Source organism: Tachypleus tridentatus, chromosome 10 (genome assembly GCF_004210375.1).
Source record: "Tachypleus tridentatus isolate NWPU-2018 chromosome 10, ASM421037v1, whole genome shotgun sequence".
Taxonomy (NCBI): Eukaryota; Metazoa; Arthropoda; class Merostomata; order Xiphosura; family Limulidae; genus Tachypleus; species Tachypleus tridentatus.
The window spans coordinates 60,608,897-60,626,342 of record NC_134834.1 but is presented as its reverse complement, the minus strand read 5'-3'; the positions used below and the strand labels follow the sequence as shown (position 1 = coordinate 60,626,342).

Genomic DNA, 17,446 nt, shown 5'->3' with positions numbered 1-17,446 from the left:
TGTTTGGCGCGACCGGGATGCGAACCCGCGACCCTCAGATTACGAGTCGCACGCCTTAACAGCTTGGCCATGCCGGGCCGAGTACATTATAAAACAACTAGAGTAATAGAAGTTATCCATATATATAAATATATATAACTATACGTTTAATTTGCCAATTAAATGTTTCAATATTTAATGGAAAGAGTTAAGTTTATCATTAAAATTTAAATTAAGAATAGCTGAAATGTATACATTGAATCGATTCTCCAAGGCACATAACAACTTTTGATGTTGGTAAGTTATTGTTTCTCTCCTGTAGTTTTATACATCTTTGCAGTTGCAATAATAATATAACAAAAATATATATTTCTCCCTGCATATAACTGAAAACGTGAGTTTAAACTACCGAATACAATGATATTACTTAAACTCTATAAAACACGGATATTAAGCACAATTATGATGAAATATACACTGAACCTTGCCTGTGAGATATAGCTCAGTCAATGTGAAAGCATGATAGAAGTATTCAAATAATTTACTTGCTCACTTTCACTTGTCCTGCACGACTTCATCGACTCAAAAATTGTATCTTTCCTCATCAAAGCAATTAAAACAGTCTATCTAATCTTGTTGGACTAAACTAGCAATATATATACATACAAATTGTCATTATGTCTCAGCGTAAACAGACTGGATTTTTTAAAGATATTTCACATTTGAGAAATACTAGATTCAATCAACGATGTTCATCTTTTTCGTGATAAGTAATAAGATCTTTTCTGGTTTTCTATTGTTTGTAACATCAATTTACAGTGCAGGTGCGGACGGAATGATACAAACTTCTAGTTGGTTAAAAGCATGAAAATGTAGCAGTTTATATAAATAATGTATTGAGCAAACTCTTATTGCACCCAAAATCATTGTTGGTTTGGACAATATCTACTATTATTGTTGATTAGACGTCTCTTGGATAGTTAACCTAACTTTGGAAAGTGTAATGTAATCTGTGGAAAGTTGCATTAGTTGAAATTATTCCATATCGTTGCTTGATGTGTTCGATGTTTAGTATTCAATAAAAATAAAATTCTCACACTGAATCGTTTATAAATAGTCTTCCTACAAATTCAAACACTGTAAGGCAGGTTATCACTCATTTTTAATATGATTCTATTGAACATTATTTCAAACACAATTTCTGGAACAGGTGATTATAGGACATTTCCATGCTCTATTATGTTTACTTTACAAAGTAAATTTGCATATCTGTTACAATCAACGAATTTGCATATTTTCTATATATAGTTGAAGATGTTTCACGTATTACTGAGCGAAATATGTCTGTTCACATTATACTGAAAGTGTAATGTTATACAAACGGCAGTGGAGATAGTAAATGTCACGTTTTGAATATATGTGTTGGCACGAATAGTTTAGGTGAACCACAGGGGAACAAAATAAGGCAATTAAACCAACAAGTTAACAATCAGCAGACGTTATGACGTCATTTTGTAGTTTTCATCCTACAGTATAGTGCGACTAGAGCTTACATACTCTCACTCTGAGCTTGCAAGAATCTTCACGTGTTCCATCCAGTGTTCAAATAATTTTATTAGCTCTTAACTTATTATTTCCATCTCCTTAACTGATAGTGAGTTATTCTCTCGCACTATTAATATTTTATATCATTCTATATATATATAAAGGGTTGCTTCTACTTATATGATACTTCCCATATTTAGGTACATTTTTCTTTTTTCTTTTTTGGCTCAAACCTTTCGAGTTACAAACTGTTCTTCTATGGGACTGCTTGTTTCTGAACAACAAATTTACCTCACTGTAAGTTGTCCAGCAAGCCCAAATGGTTAAGGCACTCCACTCGTAATCCGAGGGTCGCGGGTTCGTATTCTCGTCACACCAAATATGTTCGCTTTTTCAGCCGGGGGTGTGTTATATTGTGACGGTCAATCCTACTATTCGTTGGTGAAAGAGTAGCCCAAGAGTTGGTGGTGGGTGGTGATGACTAGCTGTCTTCCCTCTAGTCTTACACTCCTAAATTAAGGACGGCTAGTGCAAATAACCCTCGTGTAATTTTGCGCTAAATTCAAACTATTTTATAGATTTGATAATGATGATGAAAATGTCACTAGAGAGTAGACCCTCTAAAAACAAACAAATAAATACATCACTGTGATGGAAAGCGCTACGTTGGTGATTCTTTAAGTACAATAGGTTTTCAAAGAATGTTCATGATTTGTCTCATTTTTATTCACTGAATTCTCTTATTCTTTTTCCAGATATATTTCATATTTCAAACACATTTTAAAATATTAAATAAAAAACAATTATGTGTAATATAAACAACTTACTCACCATAGTGATTCAGCGGTATGTCTGCGGACTTACAACGCTAAAAATCGGATTTCGATACCCGTGATGGGCAGAACACAGATAGCCCATTGTGTAGCTTTGTGCTTAATTCAAAATAACAACAACAACAAATAATCTTATCTTAGATATTTCACTAAAGCTTTCCTTCTTACTATCCTCGCCAAAATATAACAGTATACAATCCACGGTATCATAACCTATTATAATTAAGTATTGCTACCTGCTATATATCTAAGTTATCCCGTTGGTACAGCGGCCAGTGTATGGATTTACAACGCTAAAATCAGGGGTTCTATTCCCCTCGGTGGGTTCAGCAGATAGCCCGATGTGGCTTTGCTGTAAAACACACACGCACATATATCTGAGAATAATTCGACCAATCGTTCACAATCACATTGGGAAACATGTTAAGTAAACAAAAGTAGAGAACGCCTCAACAACTAAAACTCAGATTTAAAAATAAACATTCCGGTGATCAGAATCATATCATAAATTGAACATAAATGACAACCAATTATTGTGCAAGGAAATACAAAACAAAATGGTGGCGCTCTTTCGCGTTGATTAGTAAGATAAGTACGTACACGAAAGATGAACTTTAAAAAAAAACAAGTGAGATTAGAATGAATAATTCATATTAATTTCAAACAGAAAATCCGATCGAACCTTTAAATTGTCCTTATTTTTTAAAACTGAAATAGTTTTCAAAACAACGTGGAGTATAATTTATATATTCTCTGTGCGTCGTGAAATGTTACTAGTGAGTGAGATGTAGCAATTGTTAAAATCTCTTATGTAACTTTCGCATAAACAAACCTGTTTTGTCAGCTGCAGCGGAACTGGTGGAGAGAAACATGGGAGAAAATTAAACACACATATAAATTAAGTGTAAAGAAATATCCGTTTTCTCCAACGTTATGAATCTTTATTTTATTTTTGTGTGTTAAAATAATTTCCCAATAAAAAATGTAACGTGCTTATATCAGAATTTTCGAGCTAAGCTACACAATGGCTATTTGCGTATTGTTGTCCCTAATTTTGAACTGGTGAAAAAGAGAGAAAAGGAAGTTAATTAACAGCATTCGCTGCCAAATCTTGGACCTCTTTCTAACCGTACAGTATAGCCCAAGAGTTGGCGGTGGGTGGTGATGACTAGCTGCCTTCCCTTTAGTCTTTCATTGCTAAGTTAGGGACAGCTTATGTAGTTTTACGTGAAATTCATAACAAACTAACTAACAACATGGTAAAATTTGACCATAATTCTTATAGCGCACCAATGATCCTAAATTATGAAGCTATTTTTTTGAGAAAATCGATCACGAACCTTGAATTCTCGGATTCACAGTTGGTCCGTATAAGATGCAATTTTGGCAAAAACCCAAATGTTTACTTTACAGACCGTATAACCACTTGTTGCAAAGAAAATAAAAAGTTGATATTGCTACCATGCAATTCACATGAAGTTTATTGATATGTAACGGGCGTATTTAAATACACTAACTTGATGTAATTCATGAAGAAATCTTGTTTATTTTTTTTTCGCCCCCCGCTAGTACAGCGGTATGTCTTCGGATTTACAACGCTAAAATCAGGGGTTCGATTCCCCTCGGTGGGCTGAGAAGATAGCCCTTTGTGGCTTTGCTATACGAAAAACACACACACAATTATTTATTTTTTGAAATGAAGCTACATTCAGCTATCTACCGTGTCTACCGCGGTGTAAATGAACCACGGATTTTATCTTTGTAAGTCTGTAGGGATGCCTCTGTCCCACCGGAGAACATGCAAAGCATTTTATTGTTTTACTTTGTTTAATAAAAGACTATTAGATCAGTTACAATGTTTACAAGTTAATTCATACTTGAGAACGATACCAAAATAGTATTCAAAGTTTTCTTGAAAACGTGCTTTTAACATCTGCACAATTCTTTACACCCATACGAATGAGCTTTGAACCCGGGTTCAATCTGATTCATTTGCTTATCCCGGAAATTCACTGAAAGCTACATAAGAGCGATCTGCGCTAGCCGTTCATACAAGAAATGCAGTTAATCAACATTACTCACCACCAACATTTGGGCCACTCTAATTGAATAATGGAATTTACTGTCACTCTTATAACGCATTCACTATCAAAAAGTGCGAAGTGTTATTTATTTTATTTTTTTACGATAACAGAACGTGAACAACAGAACCTCGGCTTTGCTGTCCGGTACGCTGACCACATTCGACTTTCTCCAGAGTCAATACAATTAATGCAAAATTAGTTCCTATACTTTATCTATCCTGCTACCATAGAATATTCCTTTGATGTCAATCCTCTAACTGCAAGATCCGGGGATTTCCGGTTCGAGAATAGTATTACCAAACACTCTCTCCATATTTCCAGTTGTGGCTGTTTTAAAAGAGTAACAATCAATCCCAGTATTCGCTTAAGAGCAGTCGCTTCAGGCGGTGGATGATTCCAACTCCTTGCCTTCTCTCAATCCGTATATGAAAATTAAGGATAACTATATGCTAACCGGTTAATAAGGGTCTCTGACCTGGCCGTTTATCCCATTATATGCACAAGCTGTCGTTCAGGCGAACAACCAAACAAGTTAAACTGAAGCTTATAAAAGGTTATCTAAGCTTATAAGTAACCTATGAATTTTTAATAGAATGATGTACAGGAAAAACAGTTACTCTAATATGGCTTCAGTTCTTACTTTACTCGTACATGTAAGCTTCTTTATTTCTAATTATGTTTAAAGAAAACTTATCTTTATAAACAATTACTTTGGTTGCAATTAAACTACACAATAAGTTATCTTTGTTCTGCTCTCTTCGGGTATCAATCTCACAATTTCTGCATCGACGGCTGCAAACATGCCGCTGAGCCACTGTGAAACGTAAGAACTTGTTACACTGTACACTTGGAGCTCATGTTTTCTCTTAAAATTAAGTTTTCAACTTTCAAGTACACAAAGCATTTTTTCTAAATATTTCTAAAAAGAAAATAAATTAAGATAAAAAAATTTCCATCAACAATAACACCTCTGTTCTTTTTGCAACCTTGTGATTATGTTCCTCACATTTTTTTTTATTCTTATCGTACCATAAGTCATATTAGCTCCAGTTTTTTTTACTATTATAACAGAAAGAGACGTTTGGTTAATTGGAATTTTAATATAGTGGTTATAAAGGCAGTATTGTCTATATTGTTAAATTCATAGCTTATACGTCTGTTTAACTCACGGACAGGAAATCAATCACACACAAACACATTATTAATCTGAGAACGTAAAGAGGATAAAAAGGCATTATTTTGATTTGATATACATGAAGAGGTGGCTCTCAGTTAAAGAAAAATTAAATACCATCTATTTGTATGTCACTCATGTAAAGCACATATCTAAACATCTAAGAGTTAAATAATCTATTGCTCTATTTTTCCAAAACTGTTGAAGGGCTCAATTTTTATATATTCAGACTTTATTTGTTTCTTTTCAGTGCCTTATTATTCAATTCTCGTTTCTCTTCATTAATATTGTATCCTATTTTCATTATTATTAAGTAGTTTTGCAACCTAGTTTCATTTTAATTCAGTATCTGTATCTCTTCACTACATTTACACTCTATCCGGTATCAAAACCCGGATTCTAGTGTTGTAAATCCACAAATATACCGCTGTGCCATTAGGGGGGGGGTAGATGGTATGCTGTAACGTGCTCAGATGGTTTGTTTCCCCAGATTGTTTGTTTTCGGTCAAAGCCACACTGGGCTATCTACTGTGTTCGCCGCGGGAAATCGAGCCTAGGATGATAGCGTTGTAAGTCCGTAAACTTACCACTGTTTCACTCTTATTTTATAATATTAGGCTTGAAATATGGTGCATTTTGCTGACTCAGAAACAACATAACTAGTGACTGTTGAGGACTTGATCAAGTTTGCTATAACTTCTGCCAGATAAAACATCATGATGAAATACATTTGCGCTGATTGTTACTGTATAAATATTTAAAAAATGAGATTTGTAATTTGCTGATGGTTTTGTTTAATACTAGGAAATAAAATGATATTCTTACATAACCCTAATATTTCAATGAAATGGCCAGCATCTTTTGTTCTTGCTGCTCAGATTTAGTAATTGTAGCCATCTAATGACTCTGTGTTAAGATTTGAAGGTTTTTAACACTAAATTTCATGGTTTGATCCCTGTGATGAGGAAAACACAAATAATCTATTGTAGAGCTTGGACTTATATATACAAACAATTAATAATTCTGTTTAGTTATTAAGATGTAAACAATACAAGATTAAAACTCTTAAGTGTAGTTAGCGGATATCACAACCAAATAATATGTTAATTTGGTGTAATTCAGTAGCTGTACTTATAGTTGAAAGTAGTTTACCATTGTTGATATTATTTTAATAACTATGCTTGATGACGTCATTAACTTCATTAACAAATTGCTTTAAAATTGTTTCTATATTTGTTTGTTTCCAGTTCAACCAGTTAGTATTATATATCTATATAAAGAATGTCCTGGGCGATGTATCATATCGTTTACTCTCTGCTATATTTGAAATAGAAAACAAGTTAATTTTGAAAAAACAGGCTAATAAGAGCAGAGCTACGACATCAAATAGAAATCATTGGAAATAATATTTAATGAATTGAGGCAGTAATATTTTATAAGTATTTCATTATTTCTGTTTTTCAGGGACATTTAAAGTGAACTTCTAAGATGCAGAGTTTCTGTCGCCTTTTTTTCACTTAAGTAAGCTAGTTATATTTTTTATATTTTATATGGTTTAACTAAGAGAAAACAAATATTTCGGGAAAGAATTTTCTTTTGTTTTTATTAGTTCATTATTGAAAGTAATTCCTTTCTTTTCACTGTTAAATATCTTATCTCTTCTTCATACACTTTATTTGTATTATACGAAATTGTGCAAAAATAATAACAATAATATTGCCTCAGTTTGTAGGCTTTTATATTTAGATATTTACTGCTTGTTGACAGAAAACTTGAATCAGAAGACAGTGGGAGAAACAGCAAATAAAGAGGTCAAGGTATTGTTTGATTTGCGCCTCCTATATACACCTACAAGCAGATGACTCATAGTGATGCATTAAGGAATTTTTAGGGATGAACATCACAGTGGAGATTGGTCAGCCAGATAATATCAGAACGTTTCTTATCAGATCAAGAGAAATGGATCGCCATATTTTTTGTTAGAAGAAGATGGTGTATGATCATCTATTCTATTCAAAAGGTTTTGAAGGAGTCAGACCAATATGGGGATAAAGTAACCTTTAATTTTAGCCAGGACTAAAACTGTTTTATATTCTTATCCATGATGAAGAAGCAACATATGATTATGCAATTTGCTCTTAACTAATATCACACTGTAGGACATCTGTAGTAGATGATGGAACAACTAGTCTTAAGAATTATTGTCTTACCCCCCAAAAAAGAGAAACTGCTAAGCCGATCTATCCATTTTGGAATAGAAAAAGAATAAAGTGAGAACTACCATGGTCTATATAAGTACAATAAGGTATGAGATACTTGAGAATTAGAAGTTATTAGAACAGCCTTGTCTTTCCCAAGGCTGACAGCCACTTTACAATGAGACATTAAATTCAATTTAGAGGAGTCCCAAAGAAACCTCCAAAATCAACTTGAAACGGAGATTCAAAAAATAATATTTAAAACAAGTTACACTACTGACGTTTTCATGAAGAGCTCAGTTCCAGCTTGCTAATGAAAGTCCTCCTAGATTTGATCAACCTTTTAGCTACTGGCCATTACTTAAGGCAAGTTCCCATACCATGACCTCAAGATTGTTAACCAACCCAACCACGACACAACAAAGAAGGAATAATAAAATACCAGTTCGAACTAACACCTTATAAGCAAAGACTCTTAACAGTCAAAAATTGGCTTCCAAATATTAGTTAAAACCACAATAAATGTATGACGTTATTCAATGTTATGCCGTGAAAAACGTGACTGTATAGTCCCGCCCAAGTCTATTACGTTATTCCAATAACTGGTAAATGACAGGCGATGTTTAAAATATAACTGCATCCACGGACCCAGAATACCTACATTTCTCTTTAACAATGAGATATTAGAGTCATCCCTGTTTATAAAGGGATCACAAGATGCATGTCCAAAGTTATGCACTGGCTCGTCAAGAACAAAATTAGGTATAGTAGGTATTGGGTTAGTTTCATAAAATAATTACAAAGTTCAAGAAGTAGTACAATAAAGTTAAAAAGCCAACCAAAAATGCATTGGAAAACATATACAGCCACTATGATTGTCACACGATGTCATCAACTCAGATTTCAACACCCCTACACTTGCGGAATGTCTAAAACTTATTTTTGTTCCAAGTGCTATGCCTTAAAATATGTCATTTATATCAAAACATAAATATTAAGAGCCCGCTAAAAGTAGAGCCCTCTCAATTAGAATTTATTAAAAAACAAACATTTTCTCTTTTCATGCTAAATTAAATGGTTGTTTAAGTGAGTTAAAGAACCTATCAAAAACATGTCTGAATTCATGAATGTAATACGTAATGGTTTTGCTTTCTTCTACACGATTTTAAGATGACGTATGCAAACACGTAACAGCCGCACATTTATTGTTCACGAAGAAACATTGAACAAGTTTCTTTATGGTTATGACATGTTTCTACTACACAGCTCAGGCTGGGTTTGTCCGTATCTGGGCCTCTGCGTGACTGGACCTTTGAATTAGAAGACGTGGAAAACACCCAGGACAGTGACCCTTATTCTGCCTGTTGATAATACAAAACCATGTGTATGTACTGTATGCACTTGTACGTGTTTTGCGAATGAAACATTGCTGGTTTGTTGTTGTTAATAACTGAAGATTTTGGTGAAATTCTAACTCTCTGTTTGATCACTTACACCATTTCTATTTCTCCTTATAATCAAACCATAAAAAACAGAGAGAAATGTATGTTAATTTTAATACTTTCCTACCTATCGATGTAAAACTTCTAACTGCTTTTTAAATTATAGATATTCAGGTATAACTAATACACGTGTAATTTCCACTTGTTTTGTTATACATATGCACTAGAACATGTCCAGCTTTGCAATCATACGTAGATGCCTTGTTTCATAATGATAAGAAATGTTTCTTTGACAGTTAGAACTGACTGACTGAAAGAGTTTAACTAAGCACGTTTTTGAATCGATACCGGCAATAAATGTTGTAAGGACTGGTTTCTAAATAATTATAACCTTGATTAATTTAAAACTTTCATTAAGTGCACCATAATTGTTAAAATTTACTTATATTGATTTAAGAAACATAAGTTATCACTCTTTTGTGTGTTTTTCTTATAGCAAAGCCGCATCGGGCTACTGAATAATACCTATGACAGTGACAATTAAAAAAAAAGGTTGAATGTAAGTGCTATTTTAAATTTTTAATTCGCAATGAAATAATTAGGAGGATTATTGGGGGTCTACACTCAAGTGATATTTTCATCATAATTATCAAATCTATAAAATGATTTGGTTTCACATTCGCGCAAAGCTACATGAAGGCTATCTGCGCTAGCCTTTCCTAATTTTGCAGTGTAAGACTAGAGGGAAGGCAGCTAGTCATCACCACCCACCGCCAGCTCTTGGGCTACTCTTTTACCAACGAATAGTGGGATTGACCGTCACATTATAACACACCCACCGCTAAAAGGGCGAGCATGTTTAGTGTGACGGGGATCCGAACCCGCTACCCTCGGATTACGAATCGAGTGCCTATACCATCTGGCCACGTTGGGCCAAAGACAGGTAGTGCATAAATATATATATCGGTATATTTTTTCAAGTCTATAAGCTAATTAAATGAAAACAATGAAGTTTAAAATACTTGATAACATTTACACCTAGGAAGTATTATTTCATGAATTCAGGGGCGTAGATCCTGGGGGGATGAGAGATATACATTCCCCCTTCATTTTAGGTGGGGATATGGTGCATACAATTATCCCCCCAAACAGTTTGGTCTGTTGAATTGTTTTATTGCATCACAGGCCTACAAATTGTGTGTTTGTTCTTGTGATTCTCGTGTTCTTACCAATCGAATCACATAATTAGATTTAGATGTAGGCTTTTTCAGTAGCCGAAATGTACATCTTTAATATAGGCGTGCTTCTAAGCTTTTCTATAGAAGTGTTTTTTTGTGGGTTTTCTTAATTTCGCACAAAGCTACTCGAGGGTTATCTGTGCTAGCCGTCCCTAATTTAGCAGTGTAAGACCTGAGGGAAGGCAGCTAGTCATTACCACCCACCGCCAACTCTTGGGCTACTCTTTTACCAACGAATAGTGGGGTTGACCGTCACATCATAACGTCCTCACGGCTGAAAGAGCCAGCATGTTTGGTGTGACGTGGATTCGAACCCCCGATCCTCAGATTACGAGTCGATTGCCTTAACCATCTGGCCATGCCGGGCCCAGCTCAAAATTAAGGACTCTTATGTGCAGATAAACCTTTTCGTAACTTTGCACAAAAAATATGAACAAAATATTGGCAAATAATATCTACAAGAAAACAAAATAATAGAAGGCTCATGGTTTTCTGTAAATAAGCTGCATGATTAATCATATTGTTACGTATTATAATTTATCTCCGACGAGTCTCCGATTTATTGTATTACGTCTTACGATTTCAAACAGCCTCAATTGTTAATTTTAACTTAGAAGTTACTTGAATGCCGATATGTATGAAATTTTATTATAATTGCCAACAAATTTGATACACACGATTTACTTTCTTAACACAAAAATATATGTATATAACAATACATTTTATAATAACGGTTATTACAAATAATTATACAATATATAAAAAAATGTTACAAACAATACTCACTTTTCTAACTGGTCTGGAACTGAATAATTTATTGACGGTTCAGGGTCACGACGAGCGAATGTTGATACACGGGTATACTTCACTTGACGAGATTTATAAGCCTAATTTTCACAGTGGAAGATAGACGCTTAAAGATGTCGTAGAAATACTAATGTCTTAAGTTAATTCTCTGAAGTCGAACAGTGCGTGATGTTCAAAATTGATAAACATTCCTGGTCAAATATCTGTAGTTTTCTCATTAATTAAGTGTATATCACAACTATAGCTTCCAAAGCTAAAAGGGAACTGACTGTAGCAAACTGACAATATTTTATCGTCTCTATCTTTATAATATTCACTTGGCAACAATAGGTGAAGATACGATAGTGCTTTTTTAAAACATACTGTTGATTCTTACACTCGAGAATATTCTACAAAGTTAGAGAACAGGTGGGATTTGCACAAAACACAGTTAGCAATATATGTTACTTGCATTAAATTGAAACAAACCTAAATATTAAAATAAAAATATTATAGTAAATCCGTTACAATATAAAACTTAAATTATAGTTTCTCGATGACAGTTTAGACAAGGATTAAAAAGCATTATGAAGCAGAGTAAAAAACATAACTTAAAACATTTAAATTTTCACAAACTATCAATAAAAAATCGGTTTCAATAAAAATTAAATGTGCATGATCAAAGAAACGGAAAAAATAATAACAAAAGTTTCACAAATAAATACATGACCCATTTTTATAACCATATTTTGGTAGATCTTAAGATCATAATAACTGTGGTAATTGTAAATGATTTTGTCTAAAAAAATTGAAAATTGTCTCTTTTTCAATTTTTCATAGGTATCTATTTATATGCTTTCAGAGTAATTAATAGAATCAGGAACATGAGTACTAGCTGGAGTTTTTTTAAAGATATATTCTTTGTGTCATTAACTTCTCACTATTGACATTGATAAAATTAAAACTGTTTAACAAAAGGCCTCGTTGACACTGATTGTGGTAGATGGTTGGCATAATAGATTCTTCTTTTATTTTCCTTATAGGTTCATAAAATTAAAAGAGATTTATAGAAGCACTGGTAGGATAATTGAACTACAAGGGGTCTCCTCGGTGGAAAATAATTTTCATTTGCCTCATCGAAATCCACCAAAGAAATATGATGAGAACTATTACAGAAATATTCAGAACATTTCCCTGTAATGAATATATTGCTTATTGAATGCCCCAGTAATAAAGAATAAGACTATAGTTTGTAGTGGTAAATAACCCATTATTTACAAGTAAATCCTGGAGAATAAATAATCAAAATAATTTTGTTATATTGATGCTGGTTCTTGATTATTTTATCATTTTATAACATGTATTAAATTTATTTTATCAGTAAGAAACTTCAGACTCTCATAATATCCAAATTTCAACAGTTCTTAGAAGAAACAGAATATTAAATTATGTGAAAGTGTTTAAAACAGTAGCATAACCACTTGAATAGCAAAACGAAAAATAAAATCACACTCTTCATTTCAAGGTCAGTGATGTGTTATAATAGTGACGGTCAAATCACAGTATTTGATTAGAGTATAATTACCTTGGCATAACACGTCTAAATATCGATTTCACACAAAAACGCTCACCTGACAACGGTTACGTTTACTTCTTGGACCCATAGGTTAACTTTAACTCTGATAAAGAGTTCCATGTTGACAGCGGTTGCACTTGACTAGATGCTTACCATTTAATCCAGTGTTTTTTAATCTTTTTAGGAGTCACTGTCTCTTTTGAAAATTTAATTCGAAAGCTGTGGATCCCTCCTCAGAAATATGCACACAAACACATGTGCACACACATACACAAAAATTAATGGAGGAAAAGTCAATTTTTGCACCGTTCACGAATCTCCAAAGCCCCCTTCCATGGATCCACAAAACACCGTTTAAGAACCCGTCTCTAATCTATCACTCTTCAAAATTAGAAACGGTTAGTCCAGTGTAGCTTCGAAACGCAGTTTAATGTAACCAATCCTTCTATCTGAATTTAACAATAGCCTTTGTCATTAATTCTATATTCAGTAATATAAAAGACTACAAATGACTCAAGTAACTTAGACGAATAGTGTCTTCGTCAACAGTATCTGTATTCCACACACACATCACAAACCAAGACAACAAACTCAAGGATAATAAAAACAACCCTGCTGACACAACAGCTTATTATTTTAGAGGCAGAAAGGTCTAGCAGTGAGGGGATTCCCTAGAATCATCTCCGAGTAATAAATTATTTGAATTATTTCAAGGGTTATCACCTGTTAACAGAATCTCTTATGTGTTTTTCTACTCTCCAAAAAAAAAAAAAAAAGGGATAATATTCTTCATTATTATGTGTGTGTGTATGTGTTGTTCTTATAGTTAAGCCACATCGGGCTATAACTACTAGGAAATTGTTATTTGATACATTTGTTCACAGAAGGTAGTAAAGTAAAATTGAGCGAACTAACTTTGTTGTTTTAATTTGAAAGTATTATTCATTGTTTCTCGATCTGTAATTTTCTTATATTACAGGAAGTGTTACATTACTTTTATTAACATAACACTTGAAAATGATAAAGACTTCAAAATGCCTGACGAAACACGTTACATAACAACCTAGTCTCTCCTTCCAATGTAGACTTCACGTTTCGGGAAATCTAGACATCTGGCTTTGTTCCACTCTTAAGACAGCAACAAACTCTTTTTGTTAACCTGAAGATGACCTAAGAAGGTCGAAACGTTGTTCTGTACTTTATTTTGATTAAAGTTTTAATACTCATACCAGCGTTTTGAGACACATTTTACTTCAAGTGGGTTCTCATCTCTATGAATTTGCTTCATTCTGATGTTGTGACAGATTTTGTTATTTTTTACAATTTGTTCAAAAGCCTACTAAGATACCAAAAGAAAGAAAATGTTTTATCCAATTAAACTAACGCAATTGAAACGTTATAAATCACAGTTTTACTTCATTGGCTATCATTGTAATTTTAACTGAGACGATAAAATATTGTTAGTTTGCTATAGTCAGTTCACTTTTAGCTTTGAAAGCTGTAGTTGTGATAAACGCTCAATTAATGAGAAAACTACAAACATTTCACCAGGAATGTTAATCGATTTCGAACATCACGAAATGTTCGACTTCAAAGAATTAACTTAAAACATTAGTATTTCTACAACTTTAGGCGTCTCTCTTCCTCTGTGAAAATTAGGCTTATAAATCGCGGTAGGCCAAATAACTATAGAGCTACCAGGCATTCCAGTCAAGTGAAGTATACCCGCGTATCAACATAAAATTAATTCGCTCGTCGTGCCCCTGAACCGTCAATAAAATATTCAGTTCCAGACCAGATAGAAAAGTGAGTATTGTTTGTAACATTTTTTGTATATAAATAATTATTTGTAATAACCGTTATTATAAATTGTATTGTTATATATACATAAATTTGTGTTAAGAAAGAAAATCGTGTGTATCAAAGTTGTTGTCAAATATAATACATTTCATACATATCGGCATTCAATTAACTTCTAAATTAACATTTGAGACTATTTGAAATCGTAAGAAGTAACACAATAAATCGGAGACTCGTCGGAAATAAATTATAATACGTAACAGTATGATTAATCATGCAGCTCATTTACAGAAAGCCCCCGGTTAGTACAGCGGTATGTCTACGGATTTACAACGCTCAAATTAGGGGTTCGATTCCCTCCGCTGGACTCAGCAGATAGCCCGATGTGGCTTGGCTATAACAAAACACTAATTTACAGAAAACCACGAGCCTTCTATTATTTTGTTTTCTTGTAGTTGTCATTTGCCCAAACTTTGTTGATATTTTTTGTGTAAAGCTACGAAAAGTTTATCTGCACATAAGAGTCCTTAATTTTGAATTGAGCCCGGCATGGCGTGATGGTTAAGGCACTCGACTCGAAAATCGGGGTTTCGAATCCCCGTCACACCAAATATGCTGGCTCTTTCAGCCGTGGGGACGTTATGATGTGACGATCAACCCCACTATTCGTTGTTAAAAGTTTGCGGTGTGTGGTGATGACTAACTGCTTTCCCTCAGTTCTTACACTGCTAAATTAGGGACGACTAGCGCAGATAGTCCTCGAGTAGCTTTGCGCGAAATTCAAAACTAGCAAACAAACTTCCTGAAATACCATTTTAGTTCTTTTCCTACTTTATTTCTTACTTTTGTATATGTCCCCTAACTGCAGTTTTGTTTTTGGTGTGTCGTATTTATAACTTCAGTTATGTTGCCTGTATCTTGCACTAAACAGATTAGTAAGAACATTTTAATTACAAACAGCAACAACAACAAACAAAGCTCAGCATGATTTTTTTTTTACATCCAGAAATAAACATTTTGTATGCTATACTTAATACATGTATTAACAAATTAATAATAGAATAATAATTATAAATGAGAAAACTTATCTTTTCAATTCGAATTTCTTTGGTATTTTAGATAGGGTTCTCTTTGACTGTAGGCCTGGCATGGTCAGGTAGTTAAGGTGCTCGACTTGTAATCCGAGAGTCGCGAGTTCGAATCCCCGTAACAGCAAATATGCTTGCCCTTTCAGCCGTGGAGGCGTTAAAATGTTACGATCAATCCCCCTACTCATTGGTAGAAGAGTAGCCCAAGAGTTGGCAGTGGGTGGTGATGACTATCTGTCTTCCCTCTAGTCTTACACTGTTAAATTAGTGACGGCTAGCGCAGATAGCCCTCGTGTAACTTTGCGAGAAATTCAAAAATAAGCAAAAACAAACTCTTTGACTGTCAGTTTGTGTTTTATCAAGAGTAAGCCTTTGTAATAAAAGGCACTGGTAAAACAGCCATGTTCCACCCTGATCCGTAATGTCACACGATACTTTCCATATATTGTACAACAAATTCTAGCTTATATATTTTTGTGGGACCAGAGATCCCTGCATTAATTCAGACTTACCAGCTATGATGAAAAAAACTATCATTTTGTAACAAATGAGAATTCACGAACACAGATGATAGGATGAAAAGCTGACCAGATGTTCCAGACAAAAGTTTACAACATAGTATTTATTTGGAAAAGAGACACAAGTCGCATGTACAAATTACTTCCACAAAGTATCACTTTAGCCTTTGCATGCCTCAAACTGCTAGAGAATGAAATAGATTTTTATGTTATTCCATATGAAAACATATGGATCAAGGTGTCAGATGCAACAGGTTTAGGAATTTTAATGGACTACAACTATCTGTTTCAGAGGCCTCGATAAGTACTTAAAAAGATTCTATGCTCGGACCTATAATTGATGGTTTTCGATGTTTCGGTATAATATCTATCGTGTTTTCTATTCTAATTTTTAAAGACACCAACTGGGACTTGGGATGCTGTTAAGGAAAATCTGGGCATGGGCCCCGTGTTCCAGTGCCTAGGGATGTCTTTGGCCTGTTTAATGAAATTTAAATAACATTTTTAGTATATTGAGGTTTTCTTCAGGTCAATCAACATACATAATTACAAAAAAAAAGGCATCAATAAAAGCTGAAAGTTGTCTTTTTTCTTAATTCAACAAGTAGTTGCAGTACATTAAAGTTTTCAATGTTTTCTACTGTGCATAAAGTTCCACTGAAATAACGTCAGAAGCAGTGTCTATGGATTTCTGTGTGATCAGACTATTAAAGAGAATTATGGGAAACCGTCGCTTTCATATATTAGATGGATTATGTAAAGTGTAGAGTGCAGAGAGGACGAATGTGTTTTGAAGATAATAGCATTATGATGGAAACTTTTCTGAAGCGCTATTTTACCATATGTGGTAGCATGGAATGCAATGATACGGTGAGGCTTAGTTTTGAGAATTTACTTCAAGACCTCAGTGGTACAGGCATAGTTTGTTTGTTTGTTTGTTTGTTTTGAATTTTCGCACAAAGCTACTCGAGGGCTATCTGTGCTAGCCGTCCCTAATTTTGCAGTGTAAGACTAGAGAGAAGGCAGCTAGTGATCACCAGCCACCGCCAACTCTTGGGCTACTCTTTTACCAACGAAAAGTGGGATTGGCCGTCACATTATAACGCCCTTACGGCTGGGAGGGCGAGCATGATTAGCGCGACTCGGATGCGATCCCGCGACCCTCAGATTACGAGCGCATGCCTT

The 17,446-nt window shown here is 34.1% G+C and overlaps 1 protein-coding gene across 1 annotated transcript in view; it reads right to left on the bottom strand.

Moving 5' to 3' along the window:
- Positions 1 to 13,376, bottom strand: part of LOC143229391 (uncharacterized) — a 67,564-nt gene extending 54,188 nt beyond the window's left edge. Inside the window, exon 1 of the mRNA XM_076461657.1 lies at positions 12,911 to 13,376. Coding sequence (XP_076317772.1) covers positions 12,911 to 12,975 — 65 coding nt within the window. The 5' untranslated portion in view covers positions 12,976 to 13,376. The remainder of the gene's footprint in view (positions 1 to 12,910) is intronic.
- Between the last annotated feature and the right edge of the window lie 4,070 nt (positions 13,377 to 17,446).